Here is a 21,422-nt window from a genome sequence, read left to right as displayed (position 1 = left end):
GCTCAGGCAGGCACAAAGTCCCATCTGGGCTTTCCAAGTTAATACCCCACACACACCAGAATGGGTCATGCCTTCAGTAAAACATCCTGGCACGGCTCTGGCCGGAGCAGTGCCTCGCTGCAGAGCCCGTGGCGGGGGCTGCGGGCTGAAAGCCCTGGGATGGCTGCAAGGGACAGGGAGCGCAGCCCTGCGGAACGGGACACGGGCAAATCCCGCCCGCTCCTCCTGGCTCCCCGGAGGCCGTGCCCGGGCTGCTCCGGGCTGCTCGGGCTGCTCTGGAATGCTCGGGAAGCCCCGGGATGCTCGGAGTACCCCGGGATGCCCTGGGATGCTCGGGCTGCCCCGGGATGCCCGGGATACTTGGGAAACCCCGGGATGCCCGGGTGCGCGGTGGCGCCGCCGCGGGGCTGGCGCAGGCGGTCCCCAGCAGACGGGGGTGTAAGCGCGGCTTTCACCGCGGCCGCAGCTCCCGCCGACACTCGCAAGTCCCAACAGGCTCAAAAACCCCAAACCAAAGCGAAACCCCAAACTGACACCCCATCATCGGTGTCAATTAGAACAAGTGACTGCAAAAAACCAAGTGAGAACAGCAGAAGGGACATGCGAGTCCCCGTCCCTTGGTGCCCACATGTCCCTCAAAAACTGGAGAAGAACCCTCCACCTTGATGCTCAGCCAGAGACCAGGCAAGAAACTGGGATATCACTGAAAAGATAATCACTTAAAGGGGCGAGGACTGAAACCTCCTCCTCTCCGTGTTCACTTGAGGTGTGTTGATACCCTGACCCAGGACTCTTGTCTGTGTCCTGGACTCACCAAGACCTTTGGAACTTTCCACTCGCATGGCACTGACTCCTGCTAATCTCAGCAGTGCGAGGAAGGGAGCACTCCTCAGCCAAAAAGTTCACTCACTGGATCAGAAAAGCTCCTTTACTGAACACATTTACTGAAAGCCTTTTTGTAATTACACATTTAAAGGACTGGTTTAGGTGTGGAGAGCCAATGGTCAAGGCAGACCCAAACTTCTCAGAGTGTTCTCTCTGTATCACTGTCCACATCTGGGGCTTCACTCAGGCCCCTGGTGGTGCAGTCATGGGGGTTGGAGGCAATTTTGGAGGGAGTCCACTGACTGCTGAGAAGTTGCGGTGACACTAGAAGCAGAAACAGGTCTGCTCCCATGGGCAGGGTACCCTGTATTCACCAAAACCAAATCATCCACGCCAGTTTTGATTGGTCTGACATTGATATGGGGACCTGAACTTGCTGCTCTTCCCCAACAGACAAGCAAGAAGGAAATTAGGCACACAGCCTTCAACTTTCACATGCTTGCAGCAGCCAACTTGGCTCTGCCATTCACTGCTCCTTGGGGAGCTCCCTGTGAAGTTATCTAGTTATCTAGATAAGGCTGCCAAACTACTGCCTCTGGCACTAAGTTCTCTGTTCTGACCCGTGTCCTAAATCCTCATTAATATCTGGGACTCCTTCCAGACCCATCCTTCAAGCATCCAACAGCCCTGCTCTACCAGCTGGTCCTGGTGAAATCAGCATGGCTTCAGGGCATCCCAAGCTTTGTAGGGTTGTTCAGACTTGTGAAAGAGCTATAGAGGATTTTAAAGAACCTTTAATTCCATGTCAAGTGCCATCCTTCACCATAGGTTAAAATACAAAGAAAACTTCAAAGAAGAAAATGGAAACAAGAAATTAACATTCCCCCCTGTGCTTGGGAAGTGGATAGCATTCAGTGTGTAATGGGCATCCACATCCCTCAGAGAGCTTTGGAAATCTCAGCCATTAATTTGATCTTCTTTTCACCCCCACTTGGATCAATGGAAAGATTTTCTACAAGTACATTTTCAGACCCTTGTTCACTGTTAATCTTCTCTCTGTATCCTTTTCAACATCTTCCTCCTAGAGTCTGTCAGTCACTGCCACAGAGATTCATCAAGGCTGTCTTGTAATCGCCGCTGGTGTCCTCCTGACAGGAGAAAACATTAAAATATAGGTGAGTAGGGAAGAGTAGGGAAGTTCCTCTGCACGCTCCAAGTGCTGACGGTGTCAGTCTGTGGAATATGCCCACACAGGAAAAGGACTTTGGAAAGAGCAAGTCAGACCTCAGCAGAGCTGCTGCCAGCTGACACACCATCAAAAGCAAACGGAGAAATGGGGCTTGTAGCTACCACCTGAAATAACATTAATCAAGCCAAATTTTTCCTTTGGAATGCAGGTGAGCAATTGATCAAGGTTCTGTCCCACAGAGCAGCACAAAGTCAGCACAAATGACAACAAGCAAACCTGTTGTGTTCAGATTCTTTGTCCCTGGGTATTTATGTAGAATCTCTTCCCTACAGGAAGGGAAAAGGCAGTTATATAGTTAGCCCTGACACATGGCATTTTTAAAAAGCCAAAAATGTGGTCATTTTGGTCTAGAAGCACTACACAAAATATTCACTAGGTAAAGAAAAATTCCTCCCTTTGAATGCTTTGTGGTGACAGGTGTAAATCTAGTTCCACTTCTCAGAAGGAATGAATTTTCTGTACAGACCCTTGAAGGCTGATCATTAATCAACATGACAGACACTGACAGTGTCAATTATAAGAAGGGCCCTTCATTACAGACCCAGACTTCCCATAGGGACTGCTGAGGACAGGGCTTTTGTGCCATTTGCACAGGGGCAAAGGAATGTCCCAAAGTCCTGGGGACAAATGGTTAAAAACAGCATTTCAGCACTAACAGGGGAGGTACATTCACTCAGAGCTGAAACTCAAATGCTACAATAAGCCTTAACAAGGTTCAGTTTCTGAACTGGTCTCATCACAGTTTAGACAAGGCTTTCACCTGGGATAAGGCAGCAAAACCCCTTCAAACAAGAGACGAGGAAAAGGAAAAGGAAAAGGAAAAGGAAAAGGAAAAGGAAAAGGAAAAGGAAAAGGAAAAGGAAAAGGAAAAGGAAAAGGAAAAGGAAAAGGAAAAGGAAAAGGAAAAGCATTATTTTCATGCATATGGATAGCACTGGCTTGAGGTAGTTAAGGGTGGCAGAGAGAGAGAGGAGAAAATGGCACAGCTGTGTGGGATAGGTATAACAGGAATGATTAATTTAAATTAGATTCATCTAGAACAGTCATGTAGTGCATGGATACAGAGACTGGTCCATGAAAATCCTAGTGCAGTGTCTCCTTGGGTTTGCTTTGTCCAAGTCCTTAGAGAGCATATGGCCTGACTCACCTTTCAGACACAGGTGTCTCTCAAGGACATGGCTTTTAACAGGCCTAGTGAAGGAGAGACATGACCATAGCAAAAATGAGCTTGTTACTGCAAACAACCATGGAAGCATCCCACAGTGCTGGAAAGATTAGGAATACATGCAATGGCTGAGGACATCATACCAAAATTCTGCTTACCGAAATCATAGTGGAGAGAGGCTTTCCTGCAATGCGCTGGAATTCAGGCTTGATAAGATTTAGGTCAACTTCACTTCGAGAAACAAGCACCCTTATCAGAGTCCCATCATCGGTGCCAGCCCCCTGGAAGAACAGATACAGCAGTCTGTGATGCTACTGGCTGTTCAAGGGATAAGCTGTACAAACTAGTCCAGGGCAGGAGGAGTCAGCTTTCAAACACCACTTGGCACCTCTCCTGTGGAACATCTGCATCTCTTTCTGGAGGGCCCACCCCCACACCCCTCCCAGGGGCCACTGCCAACACCACAAACCCACCATGGATGTGTGCACAAGTTTTGCACATGTCAAATGCAAAAGCAAACGCGCTACAGAGGTGGGAGCTGGCACTGAATACAGACTGTCCCTCTGCAGAATCACCCAGGCACTGTTTGGCTTTAGCCAATATTGTTTAATCACTCACAGGAAAATTAAAATTACATGGATAACAAAACTGTAATCTCAGCTTTCCAAAAGATTTGGAAAGCTGACATCTTGTACATATCAGTTAAGTATTACAGGGACACAGTCTGCAAATACCTTATGTGTCCCCATTTGAAAATCTCATTTTATACTGCCATTGAGAGAATTGCTTCCTAAAAAGAAAATACTGTATTCCAGTCTATTTAAATGGAAGGCAAGTCTTCACCATAAACAACCTCCCAGAAAAGCCTCTTTTGTCTGTGTTTCAGAAAGTGGGGCTGGGCTCCCTGCAGACTCTTAAGCCAGAAAAGCCAGACTCCCTTGTTATCTTGAGTTTAAAGGGTACTGTTCTACTCAAGGTGTTTGAAAGGATTCTGCTATTACTTGCAGAATATCTTGCAACAATTGCACTAAATGTGCTGAATTTCACCAAAACCTTGGCTCTTCTAGTTTGAATTGGTGGAAGTCAGGTTACAAGTTAAGTCTGTATGAAAACCAGTGTGTTGCAATGGAGAGTCTTACCTTTAAAGCCTTGTACAGCCTCTCTGCAAAGTAGCAACGGATGTTCCTGGTGCATTTCACTAGGCATACAAAAAAGCTCAGTAAGAATCAATGGTAATTCCAGCCCAGGGCAGGAGGTGACTGAGATCCTTCAGGCTTCCCATTAATTCACGGTGCTCCTGGAATCTGAGTTTATCTCATCCAGGAGGTACCCCTTACTTCATACCAGATACTTTTATAAAGCAGATCTGTCTAATATAAGTCAACTACTGCAGAATTTAAGGCAGCAGACTCAGACAGAACAAAGGGAAAGGTCGCCACTTACCAATAGCCAGCATGGCATCCTCAAGTGAACCACGAGTTTCACTCTTGATGGAGTCTTCTATGCTCTTACCAGCCAGCTTCTGGTATTCTTCAAACACTGTTTGAGACACAAAGAACTTATATTTTTTACCAAGTAACCCTCAAGGCCTTTTGTGTACAATATTTACAGGCATTACTTGTGTGGCAATATAAACACACAGATCCTGCAAAAGCAATGGCCACATTTGCACCAGCTTCAGGAGGTTTTAGTCAACATCAGTAATCAGCCACAAAGATGGATGTTAACATTTACAAAAAGCCAAAGCATTCATGGTTCTTAATTCCCTGTGCAGTTCACAGCCAATGGACTTTAAAATTATGACAAAACCATTTGGGGAAACTTATTATTTCAACCACAATTTAAAATAAAAACAACTGAGAAAAGATGAGCAAAATACAGGCGCAGATTCCAAGATATTTGACTTCCTACAGTAACAAACACTCAGCAACAAGGTCATTGCTTGCCTTATACACTTTGGATACTCCAAGGCTCAGAAACACTGATATCTGTTTTTACTCCTAGCTTTCTAGGACTAACAAAGAAGGAAAACTGCTGTGTAATGCAATAGACATCTTAAGAAACTTTGCTCAGCACTCGATATCATCAACACTCAAGACACTTTGGGGAAATGGAATACAGAATAGACAGATGGATACAAACTTCTCAACTCAAACTACTCTTTCTATTAAAAACAAATTTAAAAAACTGCACTGAGATCTTAATGACAAATAGGTACAGAAGAAATTGCTTAGTGCCACAGTAGGTTCAAAAGACTGGTTGCATTATCACAACGAGATTAAATTCAATTCTTAAAGACAGATACAGACAAATGGTATAGTGACCACCTATTTTTGTTTTGTTTATTTTTTAAGTGACCTTGAGAGATTGAATTTGAAACACAAGGGGGAGCTGGCTTCCAGGGCATTGAAACAGCTGAAGAGGACCTCAGCTTAGAAAAAGCTCAGGCATATCGAGTTTGTCTTCAGCTAAATTTATCAGTTTTAGGTCCACCTGATTCACACAGTACTTGATATGTTTAGATTCAGCCACCATAACAAAATCTGTTATGCCTGAAAAGCATTGAGAAGACAAGGTTTGGTCTCTGCTGCATGGACAGTGGGGAGCTGAGGTCTCAGCTGGAGCAGGGTTTGTGTCCTCCCTCCCAGCAGCCTCTGATGCCCTCAAAAGGACCTGGGGCAGAAATGCAGGCTGCACCCTGTCAGTCTCCAGCACCGAGTAACCAGCTACTTTTTCAGTGATTTTTTTTCCCCCCAGAGGAACCCACATCCAAGGGGATGGGTGTGTTCAGCACATGCTCCTACTTAATTAGGGCAGGACTCAGTCACTCCCTTCTTGAATTTGTAAAAACAGCCACCCAGTTATCATCACTGTATAGGGACCCCTGGAAAAACCACTTGATTTTCAGCAGAACTAAATCTTCATAACCTTTCACAAAATCTCCTGACAGCTTTTGGTTACTGGGTGACCAGGGATTAGAAAACAGGCTCAGGTACTTATTTCTGACCACCCATGTCTCTCATCTATAGCCTCTCCTCTTCTTGTCTAGGGTGATTTGTGATTTTGGAGGCTTGGGGGTGTAGTGATGGCAATGTGGGCTCTGCTCCATACCTTTCATTAGGTGTGTGGCACTCCTTTTGCACAGGATGGTGATGAACTGGATCTCATCAGTGCCCCGAATCTTCTCTCCAGCAGCATAGAGAGCCTGGAATTAGCACACAGGTATTAGTGAGCTGTTCTGTGTGTGCAGCTGCTAAAGGAACAGAGTTTGGCTGAAGGCATGGCTGGGATAAAGGGAGTAACCCAAACTTCTGGTTCACTGTGTGAACCAGACTCTAGAAGGGCTGGTTATGAAAAGTTTTCTGTCTTCCAGACAAATGGAACATCCACTGTCTCCATCCTTTCTACCCCTCCTGCAGCAGCTGGAACAGCCAACAATTCACTTGAGGTTTTCTCCCTTTTCTCTGCTCTTCCACTCCACCACAGCCATATCAAAAGCAGATGAACCAAAGCCCAGGCCTCATCACCCCTCTTTGGAAAGGCAGAGCTCAGCAGTGCAGGCAAAATTGAGAAAACCCCAAGTTACTTAAAGATAACCCCACCCCAAATTATTGTGACTCCAACCCTCTGCTGACACTGAAGCACTCTCAAGTTCAAGAAGGTGGGAATGCAGGCATATCTGTGATCTCAGGTATTTGAGAGTACCTCTGCATCCTGAAGAGCCAGGGCTGTGTCCACATAGAGGGTGGCATTGTCCCTCTCACCCTATGAGCAGAAAAAGAAGGGTAACAATTATGTCTCATGAAGATTTTTCCATAAATAAGGATCAGAGCATTCATTCTGATCAAAGATCAATTATCCTCTCAGTTATCTATTCCTGCAGAGTACTCAAGCAGTAATATTTCAGACAGTATGAGTGCTAACTCCTTCACTGAAAGGTGCTGAAATCAGTCATATGAAGCAGAGTAAAAAATTGTTCAGTTATTCTGCTACCAGGCAGGAAAATTCCAAAAATGTGGTAGGGTAAATGCACTCAGGCACTGAGGGCACAGGTCCTGGAAAAGTGGTGAATCCTAGTGGAGTGGTACTGTTTTTTAAGACCCTTGCAGAGTACAGTGGCTTTACACACAGGTGAAGGTGAGGTGTCTCTGCAGGAGAGCTGGCTGTGAGTTCCCAGCTCTCTTACTGCTGCCGAGGGAGAGAGATTTCCCTGCTTCAGTCACATCACAGCTGAAACAGATCCAGTCCAAGTGACATGGTGGTCTCTGCACTTTATCTGGTGATCATGACTGTACTGGCTCTCCTATTGCATGTCTTCTCCAGAAAAGAAGAGAGAAATGTGAAGACCTTTATATCCTCATTTCTCTTCTCAAGCATTACCTGAAGAAGGCAAACCAGAATCTGCTCCAAGTAGCCGCTCGTTTCCGATTTTATGTCTTGCTCCAGATCAGAACCGTATGCTACCCAAGGGAAAGAGAAGGACAAGGGAAGGGTTTGTTATTTATTTAGGTCATATAGTCAGGACATTGCCAGTAACCCAAGCCCACACCATAGCCTGACACTGGGCAAGAGGGTCATCAAGGGAAAAAACAGGTCTGAGAGCAGCTCACACCCTGTGTGATGCCCAGGTCAGCATTTGCATCCAGCTGAGTGACTAGCTCCCCTGATGTCTAAGCAATAAACCCAGAGCTAATTTTAGAGGTATAGCTGAAGGGATGAACAAGATTAAATATTTACAAATACATATTTGATAAATTCCCATGTATTTAATGGAGAGAAATGCCAAGTGCACAACTATCATTTTGTCTATGTTCTGACAGTACTCTGTACCTAAATGGAACGAAATTTGTAATTTGCTGACCCTTGGCTGCAGCTGGATGAAGACCTAGAAAGGGATTTTCAAATTCTCTCAACATAGCCATGTTCTATGTTTGCCAGCTGAAAGCAGAGTTTATTGATTTAAGAGTTAAATGCTTTTAGAAAAGCCATTTTCTTGCTGACAGTGCTAGCTGGCAATGCCTGCCTGTTGAGCTCTGACCACAGAAATCTGAGCCCCGGGCACTTACCTTCTTTGTACGCCTTGATTATCTCCTTGATCTGCGCTTTTGTCCGAGATGCCAGGATCTCTATGATAACACTTTCTCTTGTTCCCACGCCCTATAATAGAAAACAGTGGAGAAATAAAGGTGGAGACAGGCATCTAGTCATGGAAATGATTTACTGCTAGACAAGTATGGTGAAGGGAGGAGTTGGATGGCAGCAAAGTCAGGCTGAGCTGTAAGAAACTATCGTGATGAAAGCTGGAGATACAAAACACATTTGGGTTGCACACTGTTTCTTTTACCAAGGTGCCTAATTTGTAAAGGATGACTTTAGGTAACCCTACATTTCCTCAGTGCTTTTCTGGAGTCAGATCTTTGACAATAGACAGCATTAAGGGAATGCAGGGAGACCAGTCCTTAGTAGTCAGTCCATCTTTATACCATTTTAAAAGACCGCTCTGTGTCTGAAACTTGTAAAGATACATTATCAATAGGTAGGATCCCAGCCGACCCCAGCCTGGCCCTTGCACCACCACTCCTTGATTGCTGAAAGGTTTCAGGGCTCAGCTGGGGCATGAGGGCAGCAGGTTTGGGTGTGAATTCAGTTTTGTTGTTGCCTTCCCAGGCTCTTTGAGTCACATATGTATAGAAACTTTCATATAGTGATAAATATTTAAGCAGCATTTTCCCCCAGAACACTAATAGTACAATTAAGTATTTCTCAAAGGCTACTGCTAATAACAAACTTAACCATGCAACAGTCCAGTTATTAACACTTGCACAAGTGCAGGAAATTAGCAGTGTATTTGTGCTACTACTTAAATATCAGCATGCAACATGCTTACCTTCATGGCATCATACAGTTCCTTGGCATCATACTTGAATGGGGGGTACATGAGAGCTACAATGAGCCTCTCAAAGTTGCCACTCAATTCAGACTTCAGGCTTTCAATCAGATCCTGCCAAAAGTGCATCATCACATGGTTACATAAACAGACCCACAGGATCATTCTGCTGCACATGCTGCTTCCATCCCCATGTCCCAAGTAATGAAGCTGAATGACAGCATTGCTGATAGTTGATTTAAAAAGGTCCTGAGACTGAAAAAGGCACCTAACTCCAAAATGGGGTTTGTCTAGGTGCTTACACATTCCCTGTTTTCTTGATATTTGGGCTTTCTCAATAATTAATCCTGCAGCAAATCTTGCTCCATCCTGCTTAACTCACAGAGCAGAACCAGGTAGCTGAAGGCCTTGCACTGAGCAAGGGTGTAGCTACAGAGAAATTCCCAAAACTGCATCTAAACTTGCACCCAGGACATCTGCAGAATCAGGACTGCAGTCTGCTTGAAGATACACTTCAAACTTCCCTCTGACTATACTGCAGGTTTTCCTCTCTCTGTTGAATGACTCTTCCTGTTTTAGTGGGATGCAAGGGCTCTATTTAATCATTGTTCCATACCCACCACCCCCATATTTGCTTCCCTTTCTTAGGCTTTTGCATGGCAGTCTCCTTTCCAGCAAGGCTCACAGTAAGGCTGAAGGTATACAGTCTGCTGGTGAAAAGATTTTCCCAATAAAAGTAAGATTTAAAAAGAAGAAACAAAGAGAAACAAAGGAAAACATAGTTGTCGATAACCACGGAATTTCTAAACAAGTGTAATTAAATAAGTCTTTAAATTGAACTTTTTTGACATTTAAAAAAGCCTGAAACAAACCAATATTTTACTCAACGTGTCACTTAGATGGGTATCAATTTTTGTTACAGCTTCAAATCAATAAGAAGCTTCACTTCAAATTAAGACTGATTATAAAAAAGTATTTCTGGTCAAAATGCATTTTTAAAAAAATTGAATTTTTAGGAGAAAAACATTTTTTTCCTGGCCAAACATTAATTTTACACATTAATCACAGGCCTTATAATTAGATATTAGCCTACTTATTTGCAGAAGACCTGCATATAGTTTGCATCATGCTTTCAGAAAGAAGTGTACGCCCATTTACTACATCCTGCATGCAGTAAACCAGCGATTGAATAATATGGCATTGTTTTAGAAGAACCTTTCCAAACTGTGCTTTGAAGGATTTGGCAATCTCTTGACGCTGCACATTGCTCCTCTTGGTTAGGACATCAATTATAGCTTGTTCATCAGTCCCTGTGGAAACCAAAAATAAATCATAAATACAGTGCACAAAATAAGCTGAGACTGGTCCAAAATCCCAATCTGAATATTCAGACAACCTTGTCTTGTTCACTGCCTCCGTGTAGAAGTTTAAGTACATACCATGGAAACTTTAATATTAGTTTTTCACAGTAAAAAAGAGGTGATATCCCTGGATGCAAATTTTCTAAGGAATTGATTTCAACTTAGCAATTATAAGAACATAGAATTTACATATGTGGTTGGAGTCAACTCACCCAGCCCTTTCATGGCGTTGTACAGAGTCTGAGCATCAGGTGCAGCATTAAAATGTAAAGTACCTGCCACAGACCTGCCCTCTGCTTCACTCTGAAAGAAGAAGAAAAATAAACAACTTTCCACCACTGCTTTTCATCAACTGGAGAAAAAGTATTTGAAAAGTACATTAATGATATTTATAGCCTACACATGGTGAAGTCACAGAAAATAGGAGAGACTGGCCAGAAGTTTCTCAGCGGAGCAAAAAGAGAACACAAGTTTCTCTCCAAAGAGAGCGCAAGTTTCCTGTTCCCACCTGCCTGTACCAGCCTTGGCTGGCAGGAACATGAAGTGCAAAGCATGGCTGACAGTGCTGCAAGCATTGTGAGGTCAGGCAGAGTGGCAGAAAAAGCACAGACTGGACTTTCCTATTCACCCCTTAATTACAGTCCTTCACAGCATGGATGCTGCTGTACCATACTGCATTTCTCAGTGGGTTGGTGTAGGGTAGCTTTTAGAGAGCTTTTTGAATTCCTGAAATTGTCATGTTCTAACAGACCATTTTCTTCAGCAGCTGCTGCTGCACTTATGCACAGCTGGTTTCAAGAAGAGAGCATCTCCACTGGAAGGATTTGGGGCAAAAGACTACTTTGAAGGAAGAGATCCATCTGGAGGAATGCAGGTTTGATGTTCTTCCCTGTACCAAGAATCAGATACAACTACACCAGAATCCTCCTAACAAACCCCTGAGGTGCTGACAGTATCAGTCCCAGGGCATAAAAGACACACTGAGACTTACTTTAGTCACCACAAGGTAGTAGGGCCATCAACCAGAACACAGGCAAAATTTAACAAAGCTGGTAGTCAAGGAACTGGCTTGAAAATATTGTCATATCCATCACAAACTGGTCCTGTCAATAGGGGGAGTATGTGGGTGGGTAGGCATGAGGAGTCATCATCACTTTATTACAATAATAAACACAATTTTCTCCTTCCCAGAAACAAGGATATTTAAGTCGGAAACTACCATATTCTCATAAATTTGCCTTTACATGCAGGATTAATATTAAACTAATGGTATCAGTATTTATCAGTATGAGCTGATAAATATTTTAATGGGGATGGCTTCACAGTGAGATAAAAGAGATCAGAGATTATGGATCAGAAGGAAGCATTAGGGTTGTCCCACATGACTTACATGAACCACCAAGGGCTGCCCATCAGCCTCCTGCTATGATGCAAATCCCTTCTGCTCTTACTTCCCATGTGAAAGAGAACCCATGGATACAGCTGGCACCTTTGCATGGAGCAGTGACAGTGAGGAGTATTGAGAGAGGCAGAATGTTCAGCAATCAGCAAGACTTGGAAAAGTTTGCTTTACAGCCAGCACAGAGACACGCCTGCAGCACCCCACCTTGCTCCCAGCAGAAAGAGTAGCTGTGAAGCAAATGGTGTCAACAGGAAACTTCACAAGAGATGCAGCTTTGAATCTCAATGGTCACCGAGCAGCAAGTATAAGGCTGAGGAGAAGCTGTCACTGCAGAAAACAGCAGTGACAGAGCAGGGGGCACTGCCACCTCCAACAGTTTGTAATTGGCTTAGAAGAATTTGAGCTGCTTTTCAAGTGCTCCTTTTCTAGCCCTCTGCCAAGGCACCACCACAGCTTCCCTGGGCAGTGGGTTAGACCCATCCATCTGAGTCTGCTTTGAATAGGATGGCCAATCTTCTCCAGCTGCATGCAAGGGCCCTGTGAAGAAACCCCCAAACATTCTGGACCCAAGTCTGGTGACTCAGTGAAAGAGGGAGTACAAAGCTGAGCTTTCATTTGGAGGCAGTGGAAACAAATTAAACAATGATCTTTTTTGGTATGAATTCCGATAAACAGTTACGGCCCTTCCTGGCTGAGTAGCACATTTGTGACTCACTCCTGCACCTCATTCTCTGTGCAGATAGCTGTTGCAGCACAAGTACAATTGCACCAGCTTTTCAGAGAATCCCTGCTCACTTTGGTCTTGTTTCCCAGATGAATTAATCCTACAACTCCCTAAGTGATGCTGTGAAAAGTTTTACCTATGAATGAAAGGAAGAAGGAATAAAAGTTTTATTACCAAAATGTTTTCAAACCTAAATGATAGACTCTTTTTAAAAAACTGGAATCTGGGGACAGGTTGGGTTACTGTTTGCATTTTGTTCAGTCAATATTTTCTGAGAAAGTTTCACATTTTTTCATTCCTTCTGCTTTTGAACTGTATTTTTTTATGAAGGGTTTAGAAAACCAAAACTTTTCCCCATCCTTCTTTGGACCTCTCATTTTCTTCTCATGCCTCCACCCCCTACAACACCAACTGGTACTGGATCATTGGAGTATAAGAGTTTTTCTCCTTCTTTTCTTGCTCTAATTTACAAATTATTTCCAGCTTGGGGGTAGAAGAGAATAGGTAATCCAAAAGGAAAAAAATGAAATGAGAGCTAGTCCAAGCTCAAGATAAACATCTATTTTATTATACCAAACTTCCAAAGGAAATAGGGAGACAGAGAAAACTCAGAAGGAAGATTACAATTTGAATCTTTCTGGGGAAAAAAATATTTTGAGACCCGGGAGTAAACCTGGCCTCCCACAGAGGCTGATGGGGGAGCTGGCACACCACCAAGGCTACCTGCTGCCTGGTCGGAGCCAGACCCCAGGTGCAGCCTCAGCACAGCCCATGAGCTTCTCCCCATCCTGCCACATTCCTCTGAGCGCCACAAGCATTTACAAGAGAACATACACAGCATTTCTGGCTCCTGGCAAAGAGACAGGCTGTTCAAGACACGTTATTGTTGCAATATTAAAAACCCACCCAAGATAGACATTGTGGCTTGACCATATCTTCCTCTGTGACCACAGCCTGCCAGCACAACAGGGGACCAAAAATGGGGACAGGCCTGCGCCCTGAACTCACTGCCACAAGACAAGGGAGCAGGCAGGAGCCCACAGCTTCAGCTGAGTAACTTTGCTGTTGCATGGTACCATCTCCATGAACACAGGGACACAAACACCCCCTGCACCTCTCTCAGCTAAGGGTACAGATAGGATCTGCTCCTCCTCCTACAGCCAGCAGCCATATCAACACCCTCCTTCATCAATGTTTTTGAAGTGCTGAATGCTAATATACAGCCAGAAAAACAGTGAAAAGGTCTTGCTGATTTTTAAAGGAAACTGTTCATTCCCACACAGTGCCTGATACAACTTGTAAGTTACCTTATTACAGTGCCAAAAACCCTCAGAGTATCAGTATATCCTCTACTTACCCAGGCCTTCCACCATGCCATTGCGGTCTCAGTAGTGTTACCTGGCTCTGTTGGCGAAGAAAACCACACATATCACACCTCAAAGTTTGGGAATCTGAGATTTGAAGGGAGGCATAGGGAGGAGAGGAAGAAACAAAAGCTCTTTTCAATAAACTCACCACAAGAAAAATGGAATAACTGTACTCCTCTGGAGGCTCGTTCCCTCTGGAAGCCACAGAAGGTAACTGGCCTCTCGGGCACACGCAGGTATAAAGCATCCTTATCTACAAATTCCACAGGGCAACACCCTCCCACATGGCTCAACCTGTTTTCCACGTATGAGCGCACAGGGAGAGTTCAAGTTGCTTAATAAACGAGGCTTCCCTTGTGAGGAGTCCTAAATTCAACCTTGTTGACTCATTGTAATTTTTCCACTGCTTCTCCCAATACATGTCCTTCCCTGCTAACATTTTGGCCTCTGGCACAGATACAACATACAAATTACAACCAGGTAATTTCTCAGCATGAAAGAGACTAGATGAATTCAGCTATAACTGAACAAGCCATTCACTATTACAGACTCTGTATCTCTGCTAATGTGGAACACTGCCAAACAGGACTCTAGAAACATAACATACCTTCCTCTACCTCCCTTCAAAATCTTATTTTAAAAAACTCAAAGCCAAATAACCAAAAAATTTCCAAACCAAACAAACCACTATACCCAGCCAAACTCCCCATCATCCATGTCCTATACCTTACAGTGGAGCTCCATAAAGCATCAGATTGTACAGACACTTAGGAGGTCCCAAATCCCACACCTAGACTTCCACAGCATGAGTCACAAACATTCTCTAGGGTAATGTGGGACCAACACATCTGAGGCTAACAAGTTTGAGTAATGACTACCCCAGCTAAGTGTCATAGGGCTTGCAGTAGCTGCTGTGACACGTTAAGGTTTAGGAGCTGAGTGCAAAACTTCTCCTTTTTCAGAAGAAAAAGAACTGAGTTGAACAGCTTCTCATACTTATATTTGGTGAAATGTTTCTATGAAGTCATCTGAAATACCTTACGGTTATAGCAATATTTTCCTGTCTAGACTGTTGTCAGAATCTCCCCATGCCAGCATTTATTTATTTATTTGCCGTGGAAAGCTGCCCTGCTGGAAGCATTCCCACCAGCTGTATGTTAACACTTGCTATATAGGAGCTTTGTGCCCTCCACATTTACAGGCTCACGTGGGATGCTGGGTAAACACCAAACTATGGGCCTCTCTTATTTCCCTCCCACACACTGCTATTTCACTTAACTCAGCAAGGCCCCTGATGGCCTGGGAAGTTGCCCTGGCTATTCCCAAGAGAATGAGCTGGGCCAGCCTCCAACACATCCATCATATGGCAAGGGCATGTTGGGAAGGAGGAACGGCATCGCCCTTGGTATAACAAACATGCTGCTGGGTCTGCACTGGCTTTGCTCCCACTCACATGTGAGAGGCAGGTTGATCACAGCACAGAGCAAGGAGAGCTCGTGAGTGGTCCTTCAGCCCTCCTCCTCCTGGGGTGGCAAAGTGCCTTTGCTCACAGGCTGCATCTGCTTCTTCTGGATGCCAGTGTCTGCTGCCTACACACACATTTCCCTCTGTTGGGATAGAAATGGTCAGCTTGCCATGGAGATCAGCTTTCTTGAGGACTCTAAGGACAAAGAAGCCCTTCTAGGCAGAAAATCACAGAGTTACAGCAAGCAGCCATAGGGCACAGAGGGCAGCAGAGACCAAACCAGACAGCAAATGGGAAAAAGTCTGAGGGGTCATTCTGGCCATCATAAACTAAAAAGGCTGTGAAGGAACAAACCAGGGGATTTTAATGCATAGAAACACTGGCACATTTTACTCAATATGGACAGGCTAGGAAAGGTCTGGAGAACCTGAAATGTGCTGCAAGACCCGGAGCAAGACTGCACAGACTTAATATAGACCAGAGCAGTCAGCACTTGCAGGCTAGTGGAGCAGAGGGCAGACCAGTATCCCTTTTGCTTGTGCAAATGTAGTTACCCTGAGCAGCTGTAAACATGAATAGATTTGTCTTCATTGCAGTTCTTGTTCCCCCCTTAGCACTTGTGCTGTGTGAGAGAGCTTATCTGAGGTTCATGGACTTTACTGCTGTGTACCAGAGACACAACAGCTGTTACAGCACCAGCAAGCAATGCAAGGCACAGCCTCACACATAGCTCAGTGATCACCCTCAGGAACATGCAGCTCTTTAGAAAAGGGGCAGAAGATGATGCATGGACTCTCCCAAGCTCAGCTTTCTCACCCTGGCACTGTCCCCCAGCCCAGGGGCCACACCTGCATTTCAGGTACTACTCTGTTTTGGGAAGTGAACCCCAAATGCACAAACCAGACTGTTCAGAAACTCCGCTCAACAGAGTACTAAGGTGGTTAGCATTTGTCTCAGACAGCGATTGTGCATGTTTACACTGCAGGGCACTGTGGTACCCCAGAAAATGCAGCCCCATCTCTGATCTGTCTGCAGGAGGAGTGCCTGGGCAGGGGGTCAGTCACACCATGGCTGCAGACACCCACAGTGTGTCAGTGCAGTGACTCCCTCAGGCCTCACCCTCCGGCCTGCTCCAGGCTTCCTGCACCTGCTGACACACCCAGCACAGCCAGCAAGAGTGGGCAGCAACCTCCAGCAGAGCAGCATCTTGCACCATAATCAGCTGTGTGTTTGCATTTTTAAGCCATTTAGTCCTAACCAATTTTCAGCTAGACAAAATGCAGCAGGGACCAGTACACTTGGCTTTTCTTGACTCTGCCCCAGGACGTCCCAAGCTTGAATCACTGACATTGGAGCTGCCCTGATATGTACTCAGCCAGCACAAAGGAAACAGAAATCACAGTCAGGATTTTTAACAAAAAGGTACCAATAGCCTTGGGAAGATGCACGACTGACATCACGTCAAGAAGCTTTTGCTACCCATTAATCTTAGGCAATTTGTTGTAGGCTGAATGACAACAGCATAAAGGATGCTCTAATTTAGATAGAGGGTGACTAAAGTCTTCTAGGGTATAAAGGCAGCCCCCTTTTCCATCTATGAGCTTGTCAAGTCTGGCACTATGCCTGGAAAGTTTCAGGCCAAGAGCTGACTTCTTTGGAACATGAAAGCCTGTGGAAACCAGGTTCTCAAATGCTCAGGAATTTCCTTTCATGGCTTTCACTTCTAATAAAATCATATCAAGACTAACAAAACAGCACAGTCCATTGGGAATTTCATCCCAAAGTATGCATTTGTTTGATTTTTTTCAGCCAGGAACTTGGAAATCAAGTGGAATCATTGAGGGAAAGGAAGACCAAACACAGAGACGTACTGTTGGGCAAAGCAATAATACTATAACCATATGACATAAGTACTCAAATTTGAAGAGCATACCCTTTAGACCAAGCAGGAGAGGGGTATTCTGCTACTAGGCTACAAAATGGATACCTTCCTCCAACCCAGTCTGTAAGCAGAACCCCCTGTAGAACTGGAGCTCTGATGAGAACCCAGTTCAGAGATTCAAAAGTCAGAATTGGTTTTGTTCATGTGTAAAAGAAATTACCAAACTCACATAGTTCTGTGCTTTCCAGATCTGAACACTACCCTTACACAAGTCTTTTAGCTTGACACCCATTACTAACAGCACCTGGCCCTCCCTTCCACAGCCCAGCCCCTTGCTGCAGCAGCTGCCGTGCCTGCAGACAGGCTCACACTCACTGTGAAACCGTGGCAGTTCCATCCTGCAGGTTTCAAGTCATTCTGTAAACAAGAGCAGAGAGCAGGCACTACCTTCTGCTGCTCCATTTCCCTACCCCTACCACCCCCCTGCCTCCGTTTCTTCCTTTTCTTCCTGTTCATCACCCTTAATCGCCTCACCTGAAATCAGATCTCTACATGGAGAGCTGTGTAAATTTGCCAGCAGGCCTATCCAAACAAAGTTATTATCTTTTTATGAATGAGGTGGCAGCTGGGTGGGGAAAAGGGTCAGATGGGGAAGGCAGCAGTTTAGAGCAAGGAGAGCATCTCTAATGTAAAAATAAAGTTTCTAAAGCCCTGCCAAAATTGTACTACTTGTCAGCTCACTACTCACCCTGCCATTTCTTCCAATGCCTTTGAACCAAGCTTCACAGTGAAAATGACCCCAAAATAGGTTTATTTCAATTTGAAAATCATTATCACAATTTCATTTTTGAAGTTGTACTGCAAGCAGCTATGAGCCAAGCTTAAGAGAAATTTCATATTGGATGTTGTGGGGCATGTTCAGTTACAGAAGGAACAAAAGGGTATAAAGTCAGGGGTAGATTCTCCTCAGCACCTCAGTGTCAGGGGTGCCTATGCTGTGGGCTCTCTGCACAGAGGTTAGTGAAGGGTGTGGATCTGGCTTTTCCCAGCAGCTTCCCCGCCCAGGACACTCTGCTGCAGGTGGGAGAGTCAGGGTGAGGCCCCAGCCCTTGCCCTGCCTCTGCTCTGGCACTGACTCTGGCTGAGCATTTTTCTGCTCATTCTTTTCTTAGCTTGTGTTGGTGCCAAGGAATTCCTCCCAGTTGCTCTAACAACCATTCCCCACACAAAACAGGCAATTGCTGTACTTGTTTAACCCCAAAGGCCAACAAAGAAAGCACCCTGTGAATCAGAATGGTCAGAGTCAGCTCACTTGGGTCTGATGGGGACATGACAAGTGCCAGGAGCTCACATGCCAGCAGAGAGTGGGAGGCAGCACCCAGAAAGTCTTTGACTGCTTGGCTGTGATGTATTTTGTGCATGTACCTACCTGCCTCTATGGGAATTGGTTTTTGTGTGCTTCTTGATGGAAAAAGTACAGGTGTTTGTACACAATTAAACTCAGTCCTGCTGCTTGAAATGACCCTGTGATGGAGGCAGACACACAGAGCAACCTAAGAGAAAAGTAAAAAATGAAAATTTGCTCACATCCCTGGATGTGTCAGAGTCCAGCTGTTTGTAGCAAGGCAGCCACATACACTTCAGTGCTTGCAGTCTCCCAGTTTTTTAAGTCAGAGCTGAGCAGCATCCATGGCCTTTTGGCTGATTTTGGCTCCCTTCCCACTGCTGCAGAATTGCAGTGACCCCACTGAAGTCAGTGTGCTTGTGCCACTCACACAGGTAACACTGCAATGGGTACACAGATCTCTCTTGGAGGGTGTAGAAAAGGCATCCTAAAATCTTGCCAAAGGAAAACAAAACAAAGAGACGTGAAATAATGCTTCCCTGTCCTGGGGCCATGGCTATGGGGCCAGCCCTGCCAGAGAGGATCATGCACTTAGCTTGGCTGCAAACACACTGACAGGCTAGTTGTATTCTTATTTCCTGCTGTTAAGCTAGGGCTGCTCCTGAGCTACCAAAAATACTGGAATGCCAAATGCCATGAGTCATGTGCTTGGCCAGGAGCAGGAGCCTCTCCAGCCTCTTGCCTCTGCCCCAGGGGTTGCTGCAGAGGTACCCAGAGAGGAAAGCTGGCAGCTGCTAAGTCTGAGAGCAGCCCCAAAGCTGCAACTGCTGAACCTGCCTGGCCAGGAGGGCTGAGCTGCAGTGTTCCAACAGCCAGAGCTGGGCTCTGTCCTTGCAGGAAGGGAAACTGAGGCACAAAAGGAGGGCAGAGAAACAGCCATAATTTGATTGGCCTGCACTAGCCTCAAAGGAGGGAGGGAAAGGCACTCTACAAAAACAACTGTGCAGAGTTTGTGAACTCCAAGGTGCTCCAGCAGCCCCTCAGAGCCCCTGTTGGCACCAGCAGGCTGCAGCTCTGACCCATGGGGTGCAGACAAGCACCACCCCTGCATGGCTCAGGAAAAGGAGAACAGGATCCATGAGGGACGCAAATCCTCAGCCTCCAAACAGAACTGCCAGGAGACCATGGCAGAGACACTTCCTGAGACCACCTGGGAGGCATCCTGTCTTCTCTTCCAAGGGTGATGCTGGGTCCAGCTGGCCTGGGTTAAAGGCAGGGCTGCTCCTTTGCTCCTGTGAATGGCCCAGAGGGAACTGACATATTTCACATTTTCATTTGTGAGTTACTTAAGCAATACAAATGATTAATATTGGCAGAAACAGAGCTGGGAAATTCCAGAGCCTGCAGAGTTAACAGTTTCTCCCTGCTCGCTTTTTTCCATAGAGAAAAGTGCCTCAAGGCACAAGTAGTCCCTAATCATAACCACTAGCCTGGGAAGAGACAGACCCCACCTGGGTCTCTCTCACTGTCCTGGCAGACAGGACACTCACTCCTGCTGTCCCAGGTACAGGCTGTTTGCACTCCTGGAGCTGGAGTTTCCTGGTGAGCTATAGCAGAGCCAAGTCTGCCATTGTGATTATGGCTTTCAAGGGTTTTTATCTGCCCTCTGAAGGCACTGGCTGCTGAGGACACTGCTGCATTTCCCCGTTGGAAACAACAGCCTCACTGATGTGTTGAACTCCCTTTATCACTGATGATCCAAACATACCTTACAGAGGTGCACCAGAAATCCAGGAAAAAAACAAAAAACCCCAAAAATAACAACAACGAAAAAAGCTGAACTTGGACCAACCTCTCCCCCTAGGCACATTCACTGATACCTAATATATTCTTGATGCAAAAGGAAAGAGAGGCACAAAGCAGGAACAGTTGTGTTTCTGAAGAGATTGAGCTGCCACATATGCTTGCCATATTTTTCTGTTGGCTTTGATTGGCCAAATATGTCTTTGATGATGAAGGGGAACCTTGAGACTCCTGTTTCCACCTCAAAACATCTTTCTATGTACTGAAAAAACCGGAAACTAGAAAACATTTGAGGGCACTAAGTATTTTACCCTAAGAGTGCCTGAGGCATGATCAGTAAGGCAAGAGTTGCTGTATTTGGTACCCTGTGGCAAACACATGGTGTTTATTGCATGGCTATGGCTTGGCAGCTGTGTTCCTGTGCTCACTGGGAAAACATGCTCTCTATCTTGTCCCTCTGCCATTAAAGGGAAAAGTGTACACTCTAGGTGTGAGGTGTTCTGGGTCACAGGACCTAGGGTGGTTCTGCAGGGCTCCTATTTCTACCCTGAAGAATCAGACAGCCTGAGCTCCAGAATCGTGGCCCAGAGGCTCAGCAAGATGCAGGACATCAGTGTGGATGAAGGGCAAGGCAGCTGCTCCATGGCAGGGAGAGGCTGCTGTGAGGAGAGCTCACCTCAGTGACCTCTGATGATGGGCTTATCTAAGGTGATTGACCCCTGCAACCATGCATTTCTGAAAGCTTAAAAGGAAACATTTCTCAATCTATGTCACAGGCAAAAGCTTCCAGCAGGAAAGTTTTCTTTTAGAGAACATTTTCATATCATACATAACCTCACAGTCCGAGCTGCAGCCAGAAATCAGTGATGTTACCTGGCCAGGAAACTCCAGTGCAGCCTCCTGTGCAGTGAAAAGGAAGGTGCTCTGATGTGCAGGAAAAGGGGAAA

General features: G+C 45.4%; 1 protein-coding gene across 1 annotated transcript; it reads right to left on the bottom strand.

Annotated features, from left to right (window-relative positions):
* Positions 1 to 1,601: 1,601 nt before the first annotated feature.
* ANXA8L1 (annexin A8 like 1) lies at positions 1,602 to 14,278 on the bottom strand. Its single transcript, XM_063162853.1, has 13 exons — positions 14,129 to 14,278; positions 13,971 to 14,017; positions 10,700 to 10,790; positions 10,342 to 10,436; positions 9,127 to 9,240; positions 8,306 to 8,396; positions 7,620 to 7,699; positions 6,945 to 7,004; positions 6,351 to 6,444; positions 4,683 to 4,778; positions 4,379 to 4,437; positions 3,398 to 3,520; positions 1,602 to 1,973 (listed from the first exon to the last, which is right to left on the bottom strand). The coding sequence occupies exons 2-13, from the start codon at positions 13,989 to 13,991 to the stop codon at positions 1,917 to 1,919; spliced, it is 981 nt and encodes a 326-aa protein (XP_063018923.1). The 5' UTR covers positions 13,992 to 14,017; positions 14,129 to 14,278; the 3' UTR covers positions 1,602 to 1,916.
* Between the last annotated feature and the right edge of the window lie 7,144 nt (positions 14,279 to 21,422).

This window comes from Melospiza melodia, chromosome 9 (genome assembly GCF_035770615.1).
Source record: "Melospiza melodia melodia isolate bMelMel2 chromosome 9, bMelMel2.pri, whole genome shotgun sequence".
NCBI classification, from domain to species: Eukaryota; Metazoa; Chordata; class Aves; order Passeriformes; family Passerellidae; genus Melospiza; species Melospiza melodia.
Note: the sequence above shows the minus strand (reverse complement) of the source record. Positions and strands in the feature narration are given on the sequence as shown.